Below are 21,554 nucleotides of genomic sequence, written 5' to 3' on the forward strand. Positions count from 1 at the left end.
TTACATCAGGAGGAGTCTGATAAACTACTTTTTGTTACCAACCAATGATCTTTGGAAACTTTCTATGAGAAGCAATTAATTCTTGTTTTCAAAGAAGGCTGACAACGTTCTGCACTTTTAGCCCAAATTAATCTAACTTCCATCTCCCACAAACCCAACATCTCTTGCCCCAGCTCAGAATAAGGTCCAGTACTAAAGTCAAACACAAGAGGAAATGATTAGCCAGTGATTTGAACTGCATAAGCCCCTCTGCAGAAAGAGAGGCTCAAAGAGTAAGAAAGGAATAAGTAACTCCTGAGGAGATGAAAGTTACCTACACAGCTAGCAACCAGCGCAAAGATATTTCAGGTAATAGCGTACACTGTTAACGCACAGACAAAAGGGCTTTGTGTTCTCAGCAGCTTAAAAATTTGATCTGTTTTCATTTTGCTGGTGATTGCATTCAGTATAAAAGTTCGTGTATTCACCTTATGTTAAATGAGATTCAGGTTACAGCTCAGATTTACTAGTCAACATTAGTTATTTTGACCTACAACCAAGTACACTATGTATATATGCTACCCATGCTCATCACCAATTTACACATCCACAAATGATTTTTAAAAAAACAAAACTTAATTGTTTCAAACTTTGAACCAGACCACCGTGACCGCTTCTCACCTTATTTTCATGATCACCAGGATCTGCTGCATCATCTTTTGATGTAAATCTATCAACACTGCTATCAGAAGGCTGCCTACTATGGCTCGTGGTTTTCAACATGTGAGGCTGCTGAAGAGCTTTAAAAGAAGGCAATTCATTACACACCATTTTAGATGCAAATTAAAAGCACTTAGATTGAACTTAATTTATTTTTCATGTTTATAATTAGCAGTGATCAAAACAAGTTATTCATTAGAAGTGTTAAAATATATTATTTATTTTACATTTCAATCTAGTTATTTATTTTTCACATCCATTTAAGTCTTCGGTCTCTTAGATTATAGCAGATTCACCTGTAACATCTGCCCTAAAGGTGTCACCAGTTCTGTATTTTTTTCCTCCTTTATTTATCAACATACCCATAGAAGAATTTCTGAAAGACTCTGATGAATCATCCTGGAGAATATTTGCAGCTTCATCTTCCTCATCTTGCAGCTGCCCAATTTGCATTCCAGAATATTGTCCTTCAGCACCCTCCAAAACCTACAGAGTACAAAGACACTACTTAAAATAACTTAGCTTAACACACGGTAATAACGCTCAAACATGCAGTGTTAGTAATCTAGAAATACTTTGAAAGCAAATGTGAGCCTGACAGATTAGTGTACAGCTGCGTGCAGGCCCCAAAGCAGCTTCCCTCCCTCCTCCAGCATTTGAGCCGCAACAGGACATAGTCAGGATCTGACAGTCTCCCAGTTAAGCCATGAACTTGGATGTGAGCACTGAGAAAGCTGAGCATGTAGTGCAATACCTCCTCTACAACTCCCCATGCTTCCTTATTCCAAAGGAGATTATCTCGCTAGTTACAAATCAAAACCAACAGCTTTATTGTCACAAATCAAACCTGTCCCTTGCTGTCAAACTCTCCCATAACCTCATTTGTCTTGAATATACAAAAATCAAACAGAACACAACACGTAGTATTTTTAAAAATGACAAGTGAGGTTGAACTCATTTTAATCCCTTCATTCTAAATCAGTGCTGAAATGGACACACATGGAAAGGATTTTGACCTGATTTTGACCAATACAGCGTACAGACAGTAGATATTTGAGGAAAATAACCATAAAAGACTAAAAATTGGTAACCATAAAAAAGACAGTAAAAAAAACCTTAAGTTTATCAGGAAATACATGATACAAGTCAGGGAATAACTGAAGCAAGTGCCTTGAAATCTTTCATTAAAAAGCCTGCATGTGGATAAAGGGGATGCCACTTAGCCTGTCAGTTAGGGGAAAAAAATAATTTTATTTGTAATTACAGTTAATAAATATTATGAAACTTGACACATGCAACAGTCTGACAAGAATTTGCAATATGCACCACTTGTTAATCTCTGTAACTTGCCTTTAAACGTCTGCTCACTTTGACCTCTGCACTGTCTACATTTTGTTCAGAGACAATGCAATTACCATCACTCCTTTAGTTCCTCTATCTTCATATTTGTAGGTGTATTTGCCTGTCATAACTGTAAATTTACCATTTTCTGTAAAAGACTATTACTCTTTAAAACTATCAACTTCAGCCAAAAGTTCAACAATATTTGGAAAAAAATGAAATATTAAGTTTTTCCCCTTATGTATTTTCTCTGGCTTCCAGAATTAATTTTTTCCCTTTATTATTTTTTTTTTAAATTACTGCCTCAGGATATACTTGCCTAGAAGAAATCTCATAGCTGTACTGTATATGCATACTTCATATGTTTATTAGATATCTGTTACATTAGTAAATCATGCAATGTTTGCTGAGTATAGGAGCAATTTGTAAGATGGAATAAAAAGAACAAAAATGAGTTGTGCTGCCAAGTGAAAAAGCACGGGCAGAAGACAATGTGAAGTGTTAGGTTTCAGAAGTATTCCTCTAGCATTCCAAATAAGACTGTTCACCCTTTAACACTTCCATTAGTTCTTCTGCACCCAAAGAATTATTAACGGATCTATACAAACTGAAGGATATGTTATTCAGAGGATGTATTTATATCAAGCCTCTGATATTGGCATTCTTCCAATGAGTGACAAACTGTTGATGCTTGCCTTCACACGACCTACCCACTTGAACTGACTGATTAGAGCCTTGTAGTTTTTAATTATTGCTCAAGTGAAAGTGTTAAAAGGAGGTCAAGCTCTCCAATGGGGGTGTGAGCCGCTGACCTTTCCATTGTTACTAGCTGAGGATGGAAAAGTAGAAGACGAATAAGGAGAGGAATCCAAGTCTGGGCCCTCCATGGAAGAACTCTGAGATATGTCGGGCCCCTCAGTTGAAGGGGATCCCCCCTCTGCCCGTTGCACACTTACAATTTCAGAACTGTCCGAAGGGGTTACAGCTGAGTCTGGACCTTCTGTAGTAGTCTGAGAGCTATCACTAATTGGTGAGGAAGCCTGTGTACCGTCATTCAAGTCCATAGTGGGATCTGACTGGACAGCACTGATCTGACTGGAGCTTCGACTAAGCACATCATCATCTTCCCCTTCTGTAGCTGTACTTGTCAAATCACAGCTCGTCAGGTCTACAGAGTCTGACTGCAACGTATGTTGAGAGCGTGGCTGCTCAGTAATGATATCGTGTCCAGTAGTATCAGCAGCTGAACTCCCTGCTGACCCAGCTGTTGATACACCCGATGAAGAAGCTAGTTCACTGGTAATCTCGCCCTTCACAGAAGCTGCAAAAGACATTTATAGGTCAACCAAATGCTTAAATTTGTGTTTCACTCTTTACATGCACATCTTTAAATACTACATTAAACCAGGCTAAGGAAAATTCATGACTAAACAGTTAAACTACTGTAAAGAAACAATCACCTGTCAGATCTCTTAGAATACTTCCTCACCTTTATGCCATCCATCTATGCCAGTGACAGCCTGATCCTTTTAAAAAAAATAGGCAGTCAACTTCATTACTTAAGTTTTATACCCAAGAGCATTTAAGGTTTCACTTTTTCCTATCACATCCTTTGAGTGCCCATCTACTTTGTTGTCACCATAACGCACACTTCTGTATCTTATGTACTGTCAGAAAAATAAAGGTTTTGTAATGTAAAGTAACATAGGTTGATTGCACTGCTAAAAGGAAAGCCAAGTACCTGCAAATGATGCAGCACTGACATCTGATCGGGTTTCAGAATCATCTTCCAAACCTTCTTCTTCACCAAGAAGTATTTTACCTGGTAAGTGTGATGTAAGAAAAAGCCTTACAGTTTACCAAAGTTAAAGCTGACTTGAAATCCTGAACAGTTGAAGTTATTAAAAATAAATAAATTTTGCATTTAAAAGCTTATCCAAACAACTTTTCAAAGCTATGGCAGGCAACAGATGCAAGAAAAGAAAGAAACGAAGAAACATCCAGACCCTCACTGTCTGGTCAGGAAAGAAACAGCAATGAAGACACACAGTTAAGCAATTTTATTGAGTGGTATAACCATTCAATAAACAACTTATGTCCTCATTCATTCCAGTTTATTTTTGTGTACTGTGACCAAAATCCCACTAATTTCTTCAAGTATGTCCCATTACTAAGGCATCCACATGTCTGCCCCCAACTTGGAGGGACATTAAGCACCACAAATAATAAAATAACCTCTCTCTCCTTAAGGCTGTGAAAGTCATCAAGTAAAGGCTACTTTTAGTTTGGGGCTTGGAACTCCAATGGTACAAGAAAGGAAAATGCTTAGGGGGAAGAGCAGCACAGACTAGAAGCACAAGACAATGTAAGTGGGAAAGAGTGATGAACCATGGACAAGAGACATGAAGATCCAGGTGCCACTAAGGTAAAACTTTTTAGGGAGGCTTTTGCCACAGGAAGAAAGAGAATCACTTATAACTTAACAGTCATCTTAAAAGAGTTCACTTACTCACAGTTTAATGCCTATTTAAAATAGAGGCAGTGGAGAAAGAAAGACACCTGCAGATACCCACTGCCTGGGAGCAAAACAAGGATACAACTATACTGAAAAGAAGAGGAAATAATTAAGGCCATCCTTCTGGATCTCGCAAGCCATTTGCTCAGACAGAGGGATTCATGACAGCAAGCCTGTTTTGCACTTTAGATTAAACCTCACTGGTAGTCCAAGATTTACCACGTAAGATACCAGTGTTCTAACAACTCCAGGTGAATTCTTTTATACGTCATTTAAGTTACCATTGGAAGAAAAGCATTAACAGACTTTTGTATTCATTTCCCTATCATAACTGCTTCATATATATGCAGAAAAAACACCGTAAAACTGTCTCCTTCATAAAAGTATGTTTTATGCTATTCAAGCCTGTAAGTAAGGCAGAAAGGTAACCACATTTCCGTGTATATGCTATATAAAATAACAGCAGCTCATTGAGAAATACACTTTCCCACAAGAGTGAGTAAACTGTGATAAGAATTCCCAACCAAATGCATGAAAAGATTGCTTATTTTTCTCTATTCTTTCCCCCATTTATGTCTATTTCACTGAAACAAACTTGGGTATTCTACTTTCCACAGCTGATCAACTTTAAGTGAAAAAAGAGGAAGGACACTGAAAAACACTTAGTAGGCATATTAGGCTTTGAATATTTACATAAGTTTATAAAACAAGCCACTGAATACTGTTCCTCTGTTTTGAGGAACAAAAGTCAATTAAGATGCAGAACATATTCCTTTATTTAGGAATGAGCTTTCAGCCTTGTTCGCAAATAATTTTCTGAAGCTGAAACAAACAAACTAGCACAGGCCAGCTGCTCCAAACTAAAGTTGGTCTGAAGCAAAATGATTGAAGAGACATAGAAAATCCAAGTTCTAACATAAGGGTCATAGAAAAAGAATGTTATAGCTAGAGAAGTTTCACCCATGGCTAACCACCGAAGCATACTACTCTATATGCCAAGAGACTGCAAGACTACTTCGAGTAGGAATTGGGAATAAGCTTAATTTTCCCTCCTTTCTTCAATGGTGAGCAGTAGGAAATGAACAATTCAGAATTTGAGATTAAACCTGCATAAAATTCAAAATCATGAACAAATTTCCACAAATTTAGTTATAACATTTTTAGGCCACAAAATAATCTTTGTATCATGATCTTGAAAGAAGATATAAACTGACGGCTCCATACATGTTTTCCCATAAAGTGAAGGGAAGGTTAGTGTTTAACAAGTACTTTAATTGAATTCATACTATTATTAAATCTCCACTAAAGACCACTAACAATTTTAAGCATCAAAGTGATAATTCTACCATTCTTCATTTAGAAGTGATAAGCATTGTTATTCTGATTTGTTGCATTCTCTCACATTTGGATGCTGCAGCAGTACCTACTTCCAGAGCACCTTTTCATTCACTCTTTTGTTTTTAAACTAGTGCTTATTGATCCAGTGATAATTTCTTATTTTATTCAGCTCTACCCACTATTTCATGTTTAGGCATATTGCTACAGCAATAAAGCATAATGAGATTCTTTGCACACAAAGATGGAAGGACATAGTTGGGAAAAAAAAGTAAGCTAGGAGCTACAGCAGTCCTTTGAGTCTGAATAATCCTATTGAGTCTTAAGCCATCTTTCCTTGAGGTTTTCCTTTTTACAGTATTGCACATCTCTCTGCCTAGTATGCTTGCACTGACTGCACTACTCTCACACATTGTTCCACTGCAGTAGTAACATCTTCCTCAGCTAAAACAGATTTGTCATCTGTTGCCAGCTGTATCTAGAATGATTCTTTTGTGAAATAACTTAAGCAAAGTATATAACTAGATACAAAGTACTTTCATGCACAAACTGGGAAAGAATACTTCAGAGTAAATTTTATTATTTTTTTAAATCCTGCCAAATGAGGTACTTACTGAAGAAATTAAACATACACAGTAAGACACAGAATTAATAATGCTGATCATCAAGGACAGGGCATAAAAAATAAGCAAAAAGCATCACATCAAAGCATGCAAACATACACATGCATTAGTGAAAGAGGAAGAAAACAGGACTCACAAAAACAGGAAGGTTAACTATTTAGTGAGTTATGTTAAAAGTTAAGTATTACTGTTAAAAGGAGGAATGCCCTGTTCAGACAGTATTTTGAAATATGCTCTTTAAAACTGAAAATTGCCTCAATACTCATCAGCATAATTTTGCCAGTGCATTACAGCAAAAATAAGAACAATACTGCTTCGAATAATTTTAGAACATCTTGGTTGCAATATCAGAAGTCACGTCAGAATTCTTTTAAGATTTACAGTGATGAAGCTCAGCTGGTAACAGGAAGGTATTTATGAATGAAGACCAGAGTTCAGCAAGACAATGAAGGGAGGGAGGGAGGCAATCCGAGGAGAACACAATTAAAAGATTGATTTTGGAAATAATCACCTTTATGCTTTCTTGCAAGAACAGGGCTGCATGAAGACCCCCCTCCAGCTGCAAATCACAGAAAGTAACATATCAGGGCAAAGACAGAGCTGCTGAAATCACGAAGGAATTCTGAAAGCCTCAAATGGGAAGGGAAAAAAAATGCCAGGAAGAAATAGCAAACTTGATGCTTTTGAAGTTCAAGGGGGTTTTTTTGGGTCATTCGCCACCAAATGACTTTTTAATTTTCTGTGCAAGTTGTGTGAAGTTTGCTTTTAAAAAAATCGGTATTCTAAATTTCACTGGTATGATTGCTCCTGGCTAATGAATTATGTCTAAGAGCAGCAATACTATAATGATCCATTAGTTCAATGCAGAAGTCCTAACGGAAAATCCAATCAGAGACTGATTCTTTTGAAACAGGTAAGTAGCAGTTAAGAGACAATTTTAAGAACATGCACTTCACAAACAGGAACATTAATAGCTGATTTTAAGTTATAGATAAAGTTAAGTCATGCTTTAATTTCATGCTGTTTTTGGCATTTAGCACGGAGCTCTTAGTTAATATAAATTCTGATTAGATCAGCTTTCTATGAATCACAACTGTCAGATGCTTGGTGAGAACATTCATTTTGTGAACAGTATCAATCACCATGGTTAACTTGCTCTGTGTAAACAAAAAGTCATCAACACAAAACAAAATACTCTGGAGTTCCACAATACTGAATGAATGTACACCCACTTAAAGGAAAATGAAGTGGGAGAGGATCTTTTCCTGTACCTGGAAAAATACCATGTATACCTTTACACTTTTTATTTTATCCTTCATACTTAATGCTACCCAAAAGAAATTAGAGCCTGCAATCATTTCCTTTTACACAAATTAACAAAAATATAGCTCACCTATGAGCTCCACTATGCTCCCACTCCGGTTCCTGCTGGTGGATTCATCTTTGGATACACTGACCTGTGCAATGCCACCTGTAGTGGTCAGGGCATGGAGAAGTTCAGGTGGTGGTGTTCTAAAGAGCTGCTGTAATAATTCTAAAGCTCCGGTCACAACGTTGTGGTCCTGATGCTGAGTGTAATGCAGAGTCAGTTCATAAACCTAAAAAACAAAGTACTAGAGTAAGCTTGTGAAGACGCAACATACTACCTTTGTTCTCATATACCACATTAAATTTCAGTGGTGCATTCAAAATGACTGAGATATGCTGCATCTAATCATCATCATCCTTTACCAAGAGGAAAAGCTCATCTCAATGTAGCCATTTAACTGCCTTCTTGGTAGAAGTCTCTTATGTTTGCTTATTGTTACAGGAGGAGGAATCACATCAAAGAACGCAGTAATTTTTATGAATTCCTTTAGGAACACCTAGCAAGCATTTTTCTGGGATTTCGTGTTATTAAAGTTATTTATCAGGAATTCCAACCACTGGACCAACTATCAGTTACCAAGTTGAAGAGTAGTTTGAGAAAAGAATCCAGAAAGTTCTACACTAAACTAGTGTTGCATCATACTGTTTGAAATACTTTTTCCCCCTCATAGTCCAAATAGTACTCTTCAGGTTAGGGTTATTATTTGTGTTTTACCTGTACAAGCTGATCTGGTGAAGGTGAAATCTCTGCTTCTTTCCTTGTTACACCGAAACTGCCTTTCAGGCTGGTATCCTTTACTTGTTGTTGCAATAAAGGTATGAGATACCTTAGTGTAAGTAAAACACCCAAAATTAAAAGAGTAGGATGATCATCATCTACAGGAACCAACAAGCCTGGGGGTAGAGCAGAACAAGCCAAACTGCTTACTAACAATGGTAAATATCACCACAAATGTACAAACGTAACTACACAAATTGTGTAGTCAGTATAATAGTTTCTGTTAAAAAACAAAACAAACAAAAAACCACCATCTAGCAGCAACTAAAGAATGTTAAGTGTAGAAACACTTGAACATACGTATTATTTAACACTCCTGGCAATGATTTAGGTCATGTGGGAGGATGATCGGAGGACCCTGGCTCCCTTCTCCTATTTCCTACCTCTTCTGTTTAATAACAGCACAACTGTGTTTTATTTTTTAAATAATCCCTGAGGCTCTTACTGAGTAACTTCCTCCCTCCACTTGGCTATTCAATTCAGGGCCAGCATAACTCCCCCCTCCAGAACACATACTACTGTCCTAATGAATAACATTTATACTTTTGCTGCCTCCTTCAACTGGAAATCTTGCTCAATATATTTACCCACTAATCAAAGAAGCAAATTCAAAATACAGGAATTAATATAAGTTATGTTCCTATTAATACTACTGTCTAAATTCAGTACCATTGCTAGGACATTACAAAACAGCACCTTTGAGGCAGGAAAGGACAACGTGCGCACAGAGAAACGAGGACTGAGAAAGTAATACACCATTCTCAAGTCAGAATGAGAGAAGTCACTACATGGACGTGACATTTGCATTTTTCACCTCTTCTTTTAAGAAGCAAGGCTAGCAGGGTAATACTTCACACATCTGCCTGTCTTCCTTCCCTCTCCATTTGCAATATAGTCTACATATGAAAGAACCCTTGCACAGTACCACAACTGAGACAAAAGTTTCCACTACGATTCAGGTGTTTCATCAGCTGCAGATCTCCCTAAAGATTGCAAAAACTTCTCAGATAAAGGAATATGGAAGCAACTACCTCACATGAATTTGTGTGCTTTTAAAGCAAAAAAAAAAATCTTTTAGTAGAATTAAATACTTATAGTACTCAAGTTAGGTTTTCAAGAAAAGAATCAACTTGGTACCTCTTCTTTAGGAGGCTACAGGGTACATGATCACGACACTAAGAACAGCCATATCCTCCACCTCAGACCCTCTGCACTAACAACCAGGCTGCTGAACAGTAAAAGCCTTCACAGACTCCTGAGCAAGGTCTTGCAGAAGAATGCCTAGACTTCCTCATTTTTCCAATAGGCTACTTGCTTCCTTAGCTTTGGCTGTTTCTTTTCAACATAACTGAATTAACATTTCCAAACGCACGAGATACAAATAACATTAGTATCTATATCACCTAACTACACAAAATAAAGCAAGCACAAGCAGAACAACTGATAGACTAAGTGTCCCTTCTTTGCCTGAAAACCATTCACATATTTAGCATCTTACATGAGAAATGAAATTCATATTACTTACACCTGAAGCAAATTTATTTTTTCCTCTGAATCTTACCTAAAAGTACATTCAATAACCAGGCATAAAAATACTGCATTCTTCGTGAATGTTGACAGATGCTTACTGCTGATCCTGCCGCAGTTCGACGGATAGTAGGGGAACTGGATTTGAGATTAGCTATGAAAGCCTTCAATAAAACCTAAAAACAAGATATGTCACTTAATTCACTTTTCTCTCTTTTTCTTTCTCATTAAAAGTTAAGAAGTCAAATGTCTTTTTCATCTATTCCAAGCATTACATCAAGCAAAGTCAACTTTTGCCTTAATTCATAAATGCAGCTATAATACTGCTTTCTGCAACGTGATTGATAATAGCGGTAGTTTAACCATGCTTTGAGATATAACAGGGAGTACTACTAGGTTAAAGATACCTTAATCTCATTGTCGTTTGCAAAATTGCCAAATGCTGCCATGATTTTTGGTATTGCTGCAGCTAGTGTTTCTTGTACTGATTCTTCAGGTCTCTTACTTATTCGTGTTAAACAGGGCAAAAGGTTCACTAAGTATGGCCTAAGTATGACAAAGGAGAAACATTAATTTGAGGTAAGAACAACTGTACCCACCAAAACCTTTTTTAATTCATACACAAATTCTTAGAACGACTAAATCATACAAAATATTTCCATTAGCTACATATAACATAGAAAAACAAGGTGAATACAATTAGCAGACATTAAGAATTAAGAAGAATACATGAAAAAACTCAACGTCTTCACAAGCCTTCTTCCCCTTCTCACAGCTATGTACAACACAGAACTAAAATTCTGCTAAAAGAAAACTAGCTACTCAAAGCTAATTCAGAGACAACATGACAAGAATATAACTGGGGGGAGGCTGAGAAGAATATTTAAAATTTGAGAACACTACAATTTTGTTAGCATCTGTATTTTGGTAAATGTTCATTGGAAAGCTCACTACTAGGATGAATTTACCTGCATTTTTGAGGCCGAACTAGATGAGCAAGCTCAGCAAATCTCCAGAGTGCAGCACGTAGACTTCGGGAAGCACCATTCTAAATAGAGCATGCAACTGTTACATTTCATAAAGCAAAACCATTCCCTAATAGAATGTCTACAATTGCTTAAATCTTATACAATTTTATTTAGATAAAAAACAAGGTATCTGGAAGCCTTAAAATTTTTCTAGCTAAAAGGAAGGAAAGTCAGATCCACGACTGCCTTTATTTTTCTAGCTGGTATTAGGAATTTTCCAAGTGACCCAAAATGAGTAAGAAAGAACATCAAGAAACAGAAGGAAATGTCTGAGATCTCCACTCTGCTGAAATCAGCTTAAAATACCACAGAGACAGTCATCAACTAACAAAGAGACACTGATGATATGAGAGTCTAAAATCACTGGAACACTTGCAGAAATACAAATGCAGCATAAAATTGACAGCACTGGAAATATGCAAGTAAATAACCTTCAGCTCCAGTGAACAGCAAAAAATTCCATATAGCAACCTACATCATTTCTTAATGGCTTGCATTCTGAATTTAGTAACTATTAGTCTGTATTGACATCTTCACTAACGCACATGACCTGAGCTAGAGCGTGTTTAGACCCAGTATCTGAAGATATAGTAAAGCTCCTCAATATTGTTGGAATGTGGAAAATTATGGAAGTTTATAGGTGTCATTTTCTCTAATCTCCCTACTTGGATAAATTGAATACTTTACTTAGCTTGATCCTAACCAAAATACTTCTCAAATCAAGCCTCCCTGAAAACTGAACTGAGGTGTTTAGAAACTTTTTTTCTTATTTTCCTCAGCTAGCGTGTCAAAGGTTCATGGTGCCACTGTTAGCATAGCATACACACAACTAAAAAAAAACACAACTGCATCTGAATTACAAATTGGGCGTTTTCAAATTCAGAGCAACGTTAACAGATTTTGACATAACAAAGTGATCTAACTGATGCAAGAACCAAATTCTGTAAGCTTTGACTTTGACCTTAAAGAAACCACCACCATTTTCATGAATGCCACATTCCAATATACTACAACACTTATTAAATACTATATTTCAGAAAGACAAAAGCAAGGTAAACTCACCTTTTTAATCTCTTTATACAGTTCTAATTGTAACCTAGGGAGACTGGAATCCATCAAAACCTGCAATAAAATGTATCATGAATATATTGTATCAGACTAGAGAGACTTTAAAGGTACAAAGTTGCACTTGCAATAAAAAAAAGTGTAGAGCTATCTAACTGCCTCTACATATGATGCATAGAAGGAAAAAGCTAATCAGAAGACAGGAGATGCCTTTATGTTTTACACAAAGACAAAACAGAAACATGGACAATTCCAAACACTAAGGTATTTGCAGTTGACATTAGCTACTTGTCCCATCTGCCTAGAAGAGGCCACGTGGCATCAGACCACGGTTACAGGCAACTTAATGTGCCTGCTGGCAACAGCCAGTAATAAATACCCAGGAATAGACTATTAAAACAAAATCATAGTACCCACAAGCAGCGAGAGCTATCCCCTGCTAGACACCCCCACTTTCAAGCAGCCTACTTTCAGGTATTTCTCAAGCTGAGGCTGTATTTGTACCATTACCTTTAGCAGCCCTTGAAAACCCCTTCTTTGACAAATTAGCCTATTTTCAGCATCCATTTGTTACCATGAGGTGTTTTGGACACCAGCAGTATCATGTTCCAGGATCTAATCACACAGAGCATGCCAGAGCATGCATTTTAGTTTGCTCTAAGCTTGTAATCCAATTAAGAATTAGAGAACATGAATGAAAGTAAGCACTGAGAAGTACTAATTTTCTGTTCAGCTCAATCATTCTACCTCCACCTTTCCAATGGCAGAAGGGGAAAAAAAGGAAATAGTTCCACAACGTATAATCCTTTCCTACAGAGCATTCTGTATACGTATGATCACGCCTTCTCTTCCATTTGTTTTTTTCCTAGCACGTGGTAGAAATGTTCATGAATAGTGGCACAACTCCTTCAGCTGAAACAAGAACTTCATGCAATATGCAAGTATCTAGTTTATGAATTTATACAGTCCTTTAATGTTTTATATTCCATTCTTTATTCTTCGCACAATTATTCAGTAACTTCTAGCTTCCTATCTGCCTTCTTGACCATCAACCAGTAAGCTCACGTCTTCACAGGATTACTCACGACAACTACAAAGTCTTACATGGCACATGCTCATGTGGAGGCCACAACTGCTTATGCACGGTCAGCGAAGAGCCCGTGACTCCTCCAGAGCACAATTTCCTTATTGTATGCCCAATAACTTTATGCCCCCAATTATACCAGTCATCATATTACCTTCCCAGAAAGTCTTATCTTGCTTGCATCTCTAAACTGTTATAAGCACCCCAACTATTAACTGCAAATGCCTAGACTATACCAGGTAAGGACACATTTCACTTCTGTAAAAAATTAAGTTTTCACGAAGGTCACTGCCTCTGTGTGTAAGGATATCAATCAACGCACACAAAAAAAAAAGCACCAGCTACTATTCTGGCTTCAAGCATTACTTGTCCTTACACCACACTCAGCTAGAGCAACTTTAGTACTTTTGTTTGTTTGTTTACTTACATTTTTAGCAGGACAGAACCTAAAAATTCATCCTAGTCCGAAAAAACCATAAGCATAGTCAATTGTAAATTAATACAGCTAATAAATCCTAATTTCTGAGACCAACTGTACTACAACCCGCAAGAAGAGTCCCACCAGTGTCATTAGGTCAGGCAGCACTACAACAGCGTTGTAGTTCAACTTCAAAAACGAGATTACTTCAGTAACAACTCACTCACAAATACCAGCAAGTGGTATTTGCATGGGTAATTCCCAACTTCCTTTTTTTTTTTTCTTTTATATAAAGGTTTCACCAAATCTATTTAAACTTTAAGCCATTTATGCTCTCTGTGAGGTTCTGACAGGTAAGTGGAGCAGTATTCAAAAACCACCCACAGAGGTTTAACTAAATTTGTCATTTCAGTTTAAAGCCTTGTCTATACAAAAACATTAGTGTTTTAATTGCACTAATGAATATGGAATCCAGACATGGTTTCACAAATAACATCTAGATTCTTATTTCTAAAGAGAAAATACGAAACATCTTTCTAGCAAACAGAAGTAGCCCCTAAATTGCCTTAAGTCCCAAAAAGCTGAACATTAACTAATATGCAAGGTTAAGGGCCTGATGCCTCTACCCTATTTATCACAAGCATCACTGCTCCTTGAACAACCTGAAAACAAAACTGCATGTCTTTTTTTCCCCTCTGCATTTATCTACCAAACAGGTCTGCTTAAAGACTAAGTTGCTACCACAGAGCATAAAAATGGAAACAAAATACAAACTGTGACCAGCTTCAGCAACAGTCTGATAAATCCGTGTGGTTGGAATATCACAACTATCAACATTTCACAGCTGTGACCGAATTGCAAGCTTAATGACTGATGGGAGACTGTCATTTGAAAACCACGTTTATCTTTACAAGAAAACCATCTACCATATAAAGATTCAAAAAAATTTAAGTTTTTCAAGTTAACTTAAAATATGCCAGAAAGCAGTAACAGTATTAAATAGACGGGTGAACCTAAGAGATAAGCTTTACATCAAGCCTACAGAACAGTTTCACAGATGGAAGGAAGCTTGCATTCTTTAAGACAGTTTCAGAGCATCTAATCAACAAATTTTCTCCATACTATTAATTCATACAGATACCAAACAACAGAATGTAACTTAGAGAAATCCCTACAGAAATAGGGATTTATTTGCTTGCTTCTAAAGCAAACCCCCTACACGCTAAAGAAAACTAGTTTCCGCACATTCATAAAGTACTTAAGGTTTCATATCAGTTAGATTAATTACGCAGATACATTACATAATTCAAGCATTACAGAAAACAGGGGAAAAAAAGAAAGGACAGATGAAGGTAAACCCATTATGGAAGCAGCAGCTTACATCAGTTATTCAAAAGGTTCATTTTGTGATTTGTTGAACTCAAATTTAGACCTTGCCTGACCTCCTATCAAAATCCGCCTGCTGTCTCCAGCAAGCCCTTCATTCTGGATCACAGTAAGGTAATAACAGCCTCCAGAACACCGCATTTATCCTAATTATGCCTACAAACTTCTCTGCCAAGTCTCAGCAAATCACTACCAGAATTACAACACACCAATCATCTGGAATGAAGAGACATTACATCTTACAGACAGCTTTTTAATAATATTCTTTACCTTTCCTACATGTTAAGTAACTTCTTGTTTACAGAATAAAAGAGTATTCTTCCCATACCACAAAACGATGTTAGAAAAGCCCATATTCTTGTTTTGACTGACTTAAACAGAACAAAGTTAATGAATGACTGAAGTAAAAAACAGAACAATGAACTACAACAGACAGGTTAAAATACCCTTATCTGATATAAATTGTACATCCCTCTGTGCAACTCACCTTAGAGGACACACAATTTCCTAAAGCTTACTTGACCTCTTGCATTACAAGACATTATCAAGAACAAAAGGCAACTAGAAGAGTGTAAGTGTGAATTCATACAGGATGCTGCATCAAGAAGAGGTCAAATCTGGTAAGACAATAGATAAAAGTTCTTACTTTAATAACTTTATTAAGGCATTCATCAGCAACCATCCGGACATCAGATTCTGCATCCTCACTGCAGAGGAGAAAGACTTCCATAGCAATCCCCAGCAGTTTCTGAAATTCTGGAGAATTTCTAAACAAACAAACATTAGAAAATTACAATGGGCACTAGAAAAAGCAAACATGAAAGCTACTTCTGATGGGGTTTCAGAATCCAACAACATACACACAGTTATACATGTGGAGAAAAGATCCAGCAGATAAGCACTTCCTTAGGAGTTGGGAAATCATTTACCTGCTCTTTACTACATAATCTGGCAAAGGTATTTGACCTCTGTGCCTCAGTTTCTCTGTCTGAAGTAGAAGGATAATACCTACTCTACCAATGCTTAAAGAAAATTACTTCTTAGATTTTGGCTTAGTTAAAAAAAACACAACCAAACATTTTATCATTTCAGTCTTAGACTGAAGATGAATGTTTAAAATCAGCAATTATCAGGAAGCCTCCAAGTATCTAACACTGTGAAGAAGCTATTCATATTAACGCAACAAATCGTATTAACGCAGTAAATTAAAAATAAACATTGTCTTACCTTAAAGACTGAGCAACGATGTTTTCACATATTGTCAGGCAATGATTCACTCTATCTTTCTTGGTAGTTGAAAGCTCTTTCTTTCTAAAATGAAACAATGAAAATAAATCTGAGATAAGACTTGAAAACTGAGCGGTAACTATAGACACTACTCTAGCAAGTGTATTTATAATAATCACACACACAAAAAAAGAAACCACTTCTCTGGGCACGATATAAATATCCATATACCAATTATCTGTAATCCCAGGACTTTGCATACTAACTGCTGCTGAGAGCATGCAGGCACACAAGCAAAGGGAAGGATACAAACTCAGAAAAAGCATAAGCCTTTTATGTAGGATTATCATATTAATCCTATAACTGATAGAACAAACAAACTCAGAATGAAAAAGGTTGGGGAAAATAAGCAAGGAGAACAAGTATTGCAGACTTAAAAATACCATATTGAAAAAAGATCTTTTTCATCATCAACTTTTTGTCTGATGACTTCTTGAAAAGTAAGAAGTTGTATTAAATCATTTTTCATGTGAATTAAAGGATGCTAATACAATCCTGTCATATACTGTATTCCTCCAAATGGTTTTTTAATTGTCAAAATAGCAAAGCTCCACGCACAGCCTACACCTATCAAAAATGATGTCCCTATAGTAACACTTAGCATAGCCCAGGCAAGGATAAGCTTAGTTAATTTGCAGCAATTAAGTGTAAAACAAAGAACAGAAGTCACAGAATGAAAGAATGTAGATCCACAATTGACGCAAAGCCCAGTCTGTAAAGCTTACAATTGGGAGACTTCAGTGTCCACTTTCACCTGCTCTAAGCTCCTTTATGCCTGTGTCGAGAACAGAAGCTTCTTCCCTGCTCCACCCCCAACCTTGCCAATAAACGAGCTGGAAAAAAGCACTAAGCCTGTGACATTTTATTTCCTCATACGCACTGTCTCCTACTTTCAGCTCCATTGACACAGAATCACTCCTAGCAAAACAGAAGTTACTTTCAAATAATTCACTAGTAGCAAGCCAGGAGGTGAGGAACACCTCTCACGTGTCCCGACAAGGAGGCTCCTGCCTCTTCCCTCAGATTCACAGAGCTGCTCTTTGCTTTTGGTTTCCAAGTGAAAAATAATCTTCTCTATGCTTAATATTTAACTGTCTTAGCAAAACAATAGCAAAACTATCAAATAGCAAACAAGTGTTTCTAAATTAGAAGTTGGAAAATGATCATTGATCATTACTGTAGCCTTGAGCTACAATAACAGAGCTTAACACAGCATTAAGGACCAACAGTAATTAGCCAATAACCACATTAAAGTAACTGGAAATACACTGTTAGACCAAAATTCTGAAGAATTAAGCTGTAATAATTAAGACCTTCTGCTCAAACACTACCAGAGGTTTTGAAATAACAGGCCTGTCCTTTCCCTTGTCATACTGAAAGTGGGGGTTGTTTCCTCCCAACATTTCAGTTCTTCACCCAGAGATCCTCTCATCTCACTCCAGAAATACCTTCCCTTTCCAAAATTCAAGGAATAGTTCTAAAAAAAACAACCCACAACTATTTTCTGTTAGACATTTGACAGTATGTTGTTTAGGTAAGCTTCAGTGCTCCTCAAAGAGGATCTATTCTTCAGCTAATACAGCCCTGGGCAAGGCAGGCAGCAGTGTTCAATAGCACACAGAGCAGCACAGATCAATCTCTTTGGCAGATTTCTGTAAACAAAGAGCTCTCCCAACACTGAATAATAAAATAAGTAACTCAAGAAAATTAAGATAATTTTTTTTAAACGGCTTGAATACAGAAAATGTGAAGTGAAAACTCAGAAGGAGTGCTTATAGTCGAGAAGATGTTACCATTTAAATTGAAAGAAAAGAAACCAGAGGCGAAGAATAACTGTCAGTCACTATTAAAAGGAAAAGAAGGAAAAGCATTCGGCTATGTTTGCTGTACAGAATCCTTCCTCTGCCATTTGGTTTCTCGCCTTCCTTAAAATCAGCTTCCAAAGGAGTAAAAGAAAAGGTGGAAGACAAACGCACAATGTATGTCGCGTGCATGCACACATTTTCTATGTCTACAGAGGGAGAAAGATAACACAATGATATCTTCTGTCCCTGGAGATGGAATGTAGTTTTATTTTTTTGCTTTAAAAAAATGTATTCAGACATATTATGAAGACCTCAGGCAACCTACTGTGCCCGGGGGGCTCAACAGCATCACACATTTCTTAGGAGAGAGCCGAGGCAGCAAGCCTCTTGTGTAAGGTCAGACATCACTTCATGTTTCCAGAATAACAGAAGGCAGGAGATATTGCAGCAGCAGGTATCTACAGGAGAGCCTCATCTCACCGACACGGGAGTTTAATCTTCTGCACGCTTCTATGGGCAGCCTCTAGCCAAGAAGATTAACAATGTAAGAAAAAAACAGCAAGTCCTGATAATTCTGCACTCCAAGCCTGAGATGAGCTGCCTATGAAGAGATCCAACTCTCTGATGCTGATTTTTTTTTAAAGCTTTGGAATTAAGGATGTGTAAATAGACGACAGAAGCATTAATGCTGAACCACTATTAAAAAAAGGCCAAGCCAAACAGCTTGACATTACCCTTGAGAAAAGTATTGGGAAAATTCAAAATTCTATTAGCATACAGAACTATCAGCGGGTCAAAAAATAAACAAGTAAAGCTGAAGTCTGACATATGATTCAAACACGTGGTAACAGAGCCAATGACAGACAGTCGGACAGACTAGAACAGGAGCTGACCCCCCAGGAATGGTAACTCCAAAAGCCCATCCAGGAAGCAGGTCAACAGGTATTATCTGTGCGGTTCAGTCTTCAGTTCGGCAGAAAACTCAAGATACGGCTACAGACAGAGCAGATAAACCTACCTATGTCTATAGCTCACTCAAACAAAAATCCGGAAAAAAAAAATCAGTGAGGACTGAAAAATACCCATTGCTGGAGAGTTCTTGGGCTCTTGCAGCACTTTTTACTGCGAAGTTAATGGTTAGAGCCAAATGAAAACAAAATTGAAATTGTGACCTATTTCCGATTTCAACGTAAAGCAACTCTAATAATTAACTATTAGAGCAAGTTAACAGGAGAAAAGGTGAAGAAAGGTGAAGAACCACCTTTGGAACAGTCAAATCAAAAGCCAGATACTCCCTGGGAAGAAACATTAGCACTTCATTCCACTCAGCTCAGTGACAAGAGGTAAAAATGAATAAAATATAGGATGTGGTTTGACAGTCCATCTGCTCTTTGGTTTCACCGAGTAAACTCTTAATTTCTACATCATACTGATCGAATTTTCAAGTTAGTACGAGCTCTGCAATCCAAAACAAAACAAACAACCCAACTCCAACCAAAATTTAAGAGTCTGGAAAAAATGAAAGTAGATATGAGAGACAATAAGGTGCCTCAGCAGAACCTTATAGAAACAATACAATGACAGAGCACAACTTAAATTTTCACAGAAGGAAAAAAAAAATCAAGAGGAGATAAGAAGGGACCAGAAACTGACGTATGTCTGTAGCATATAATAAAAGCTTAATGCATGATTTCTGCTTATGAAATCTCTCAAAACAGAAAAAGCTCTTAAGTTCTTGGTAAAAGCCTGAATTCAATCAATATTTTAATAATAAAAGTAAAACCAGTATATTACTTTTATCAAGATCTAAGAAGTCGTTACCTTCGTCGTTATATTTCTTAAGTCACGTAGAGGTAATATTACGTTGTCATAATTTAAGGTATTAAAAAAAGAGAATAGGAAGTAGAGATGGGTACTCAGGTTTACTTTCACTGTATAGCATAAAAAGGTCCAACAAAAGAAGTCTTAACAATACGTGTAAAAATATTACTCAATACTTCAAGGAATGACAGCGTCTCATTTATCTAACTTATGCAACAAGACAGCTTTCATCTAATGGACAATGCCAAATAGATACCTAATTAAACAAATAAATGGCAAACCAGCAGCATTTATACTGCAAAACTCACCAATACCTTTATTCTCCCATTACTGGCAGGTAAGGTAGCATCTGTTTTACTACAGCAAACAAGGATAGGAAGTTACCACACAGAATTACAAAAATATTTAAGTGCTATTTGCGTGGAACCACAATTAAGATGAACACCTCTCCCCAGACACAACGAAAACACATAGGCGTGTGTTTTCTAGTTCATTGGACAGCAAATGCAAATAATACCATGAGTTACACTCGAGATGTCACCTGGTAATACACTAACAGTTTCGGAAACTTCACCAGAGACTGCCACAACATCCTTTCACAGGCTTTCATGAGGCTTAGTGCTGTTAGTGAATTCGTAAAGCTCCTAGGGGCATGCAATGCTATCAGCTTTCTGAAAACATCCAGCCTATTTTTAAAACACAACACAAAGTCAACTAGGGCAATTACAAGCCTGATTTGGTAGTTCTTTGAACATAGTATGTCTAAATGCAGGACCCCCCCAAACCACCCATAACATCCCTCAGCAAGCATCACAAATAATTTTCAAGCCTTTCTTTTGAAATAAGATGAGCTATCCCATCAGGAACTTTTTAGATAGATTTTTCTGCTACATATAGGAAAGATTAGAAATAGCTGTCTACCCATCCTTCATGTCACATGAAACAGTAACACAAAAATGCACAGAACAGAGCAATTCGTCCTTGCAAAACAGTAAGGCAACTAAAACCAATTAGATCACAAAGGACATCAGGTTCTTCACCTATTACGCCCCCAAAGCATCAACCACGCATTGAAACTGTTTGAGACAAGAGTCTCCAAACAGAATGAACCATGATAATTTAGTTGGCATCCGTATCAAAATGTACTGCGGGAGCAGGTGGCCGAGAGCCCAGCTCCACCGCTTGTCATCTCTGCCAAAGCAGCCTGAAACTGCCAACTGAGAAGTTACCTGCTCCTCAGCCCTTCTGTTTCTCCTGTCTCCCTGATGTCTGGAGAAACAGCAATAATGTGACTCACGTATTCACCCAGTGCAAGTCCTAGTGCCTTTCCACCTGCTCAATAAGGGTTATTTTTAGAGAGAGCAAACCCAACAGGCAGCACTGGGGCACTGAACAGCTCCTCGCCCTCGTTTGCTGGTCAGACACCTGAATATCCCACGGACAGAAGCCGAAACCTCTTCAGTGCATTCATCCC

At 37.3% G+C, this 21,554-nt stretch overlaps 1 protein-coding gene across 2 annotated transcripts in view; it reads right to left on the reverse strand.

The window, feature by feature from the left end:
* HTT (huntingtin) overlaps positions 1-21,554 on the reverse strand; it is an 85,657-nt gene that overhangs the window by 63,383 nt on the left and 720 nt on the right. Inside the window, exons 2-14 of one of the 2 annotated variants that reach the window (XM_040554613.1) lie at positions 16,395-16,478; positions 15,814-15,934; positions 12,277-12,336; positions 11,155-11,234; positions 10,594-10,732; positions 10,221-10,362; positions 8,597-8,775; positions 7,907-8,111; positions 7,025-7,072; positions 3,782-3,862; positions 2,997-3,361; positions 1,062-1,185; positions 661-779 (exon numbers count right to left, since the gene is read on the reverse strand). In XM_040554613.1, the coding sequence (XP_040410547.1) occupies positions 661-779; positions 1,062-1,185; positions 2,997-3,361; positions 3,782-3,862; positions 7,025-7,072; positions 7,907-8,111; positions 8,597-8,775; positions 10,221-10,362; positions 10,594-10,732; positions 11,155-11,234; positions 12,277-12,336; positions 15,814-15,934; positions 16,395-16,478 (1,747 nt within the window). The remainder of the gene's footprint in view (positions 1-660; positions 780-1,061; positions 1,186-2,996; positions 3,362-3,781; positions 3,863-7,024; positions 7,073-7,906; positions 8,112-8,596; positions 8,776-10,220; positions 10,363-10,593; positions 10,733-11,154; positions 11,235-12,276; positions 12,337-15,813; positions 15,935-16,394; positions 16,479-21,554) is intronic. The other variant, XM_040554614.1, reaches the window with a different exon arrangement.

Source organism: Cygnus olor, chromosome 4 (genome assembly GCF_009769625.2).
Source record: "Cygnus olor isolate bCygOlo1 chromosome 4, bCygOlo1.pri.v2, whole genome shotgun sequence".
In the NCBI taxonomy this organism is placed as follows: Eukaryota; Metazoa; Chordata; class Aves; order Anseriformes; family Anatidae; genus Cygnus; species Cygnus olor.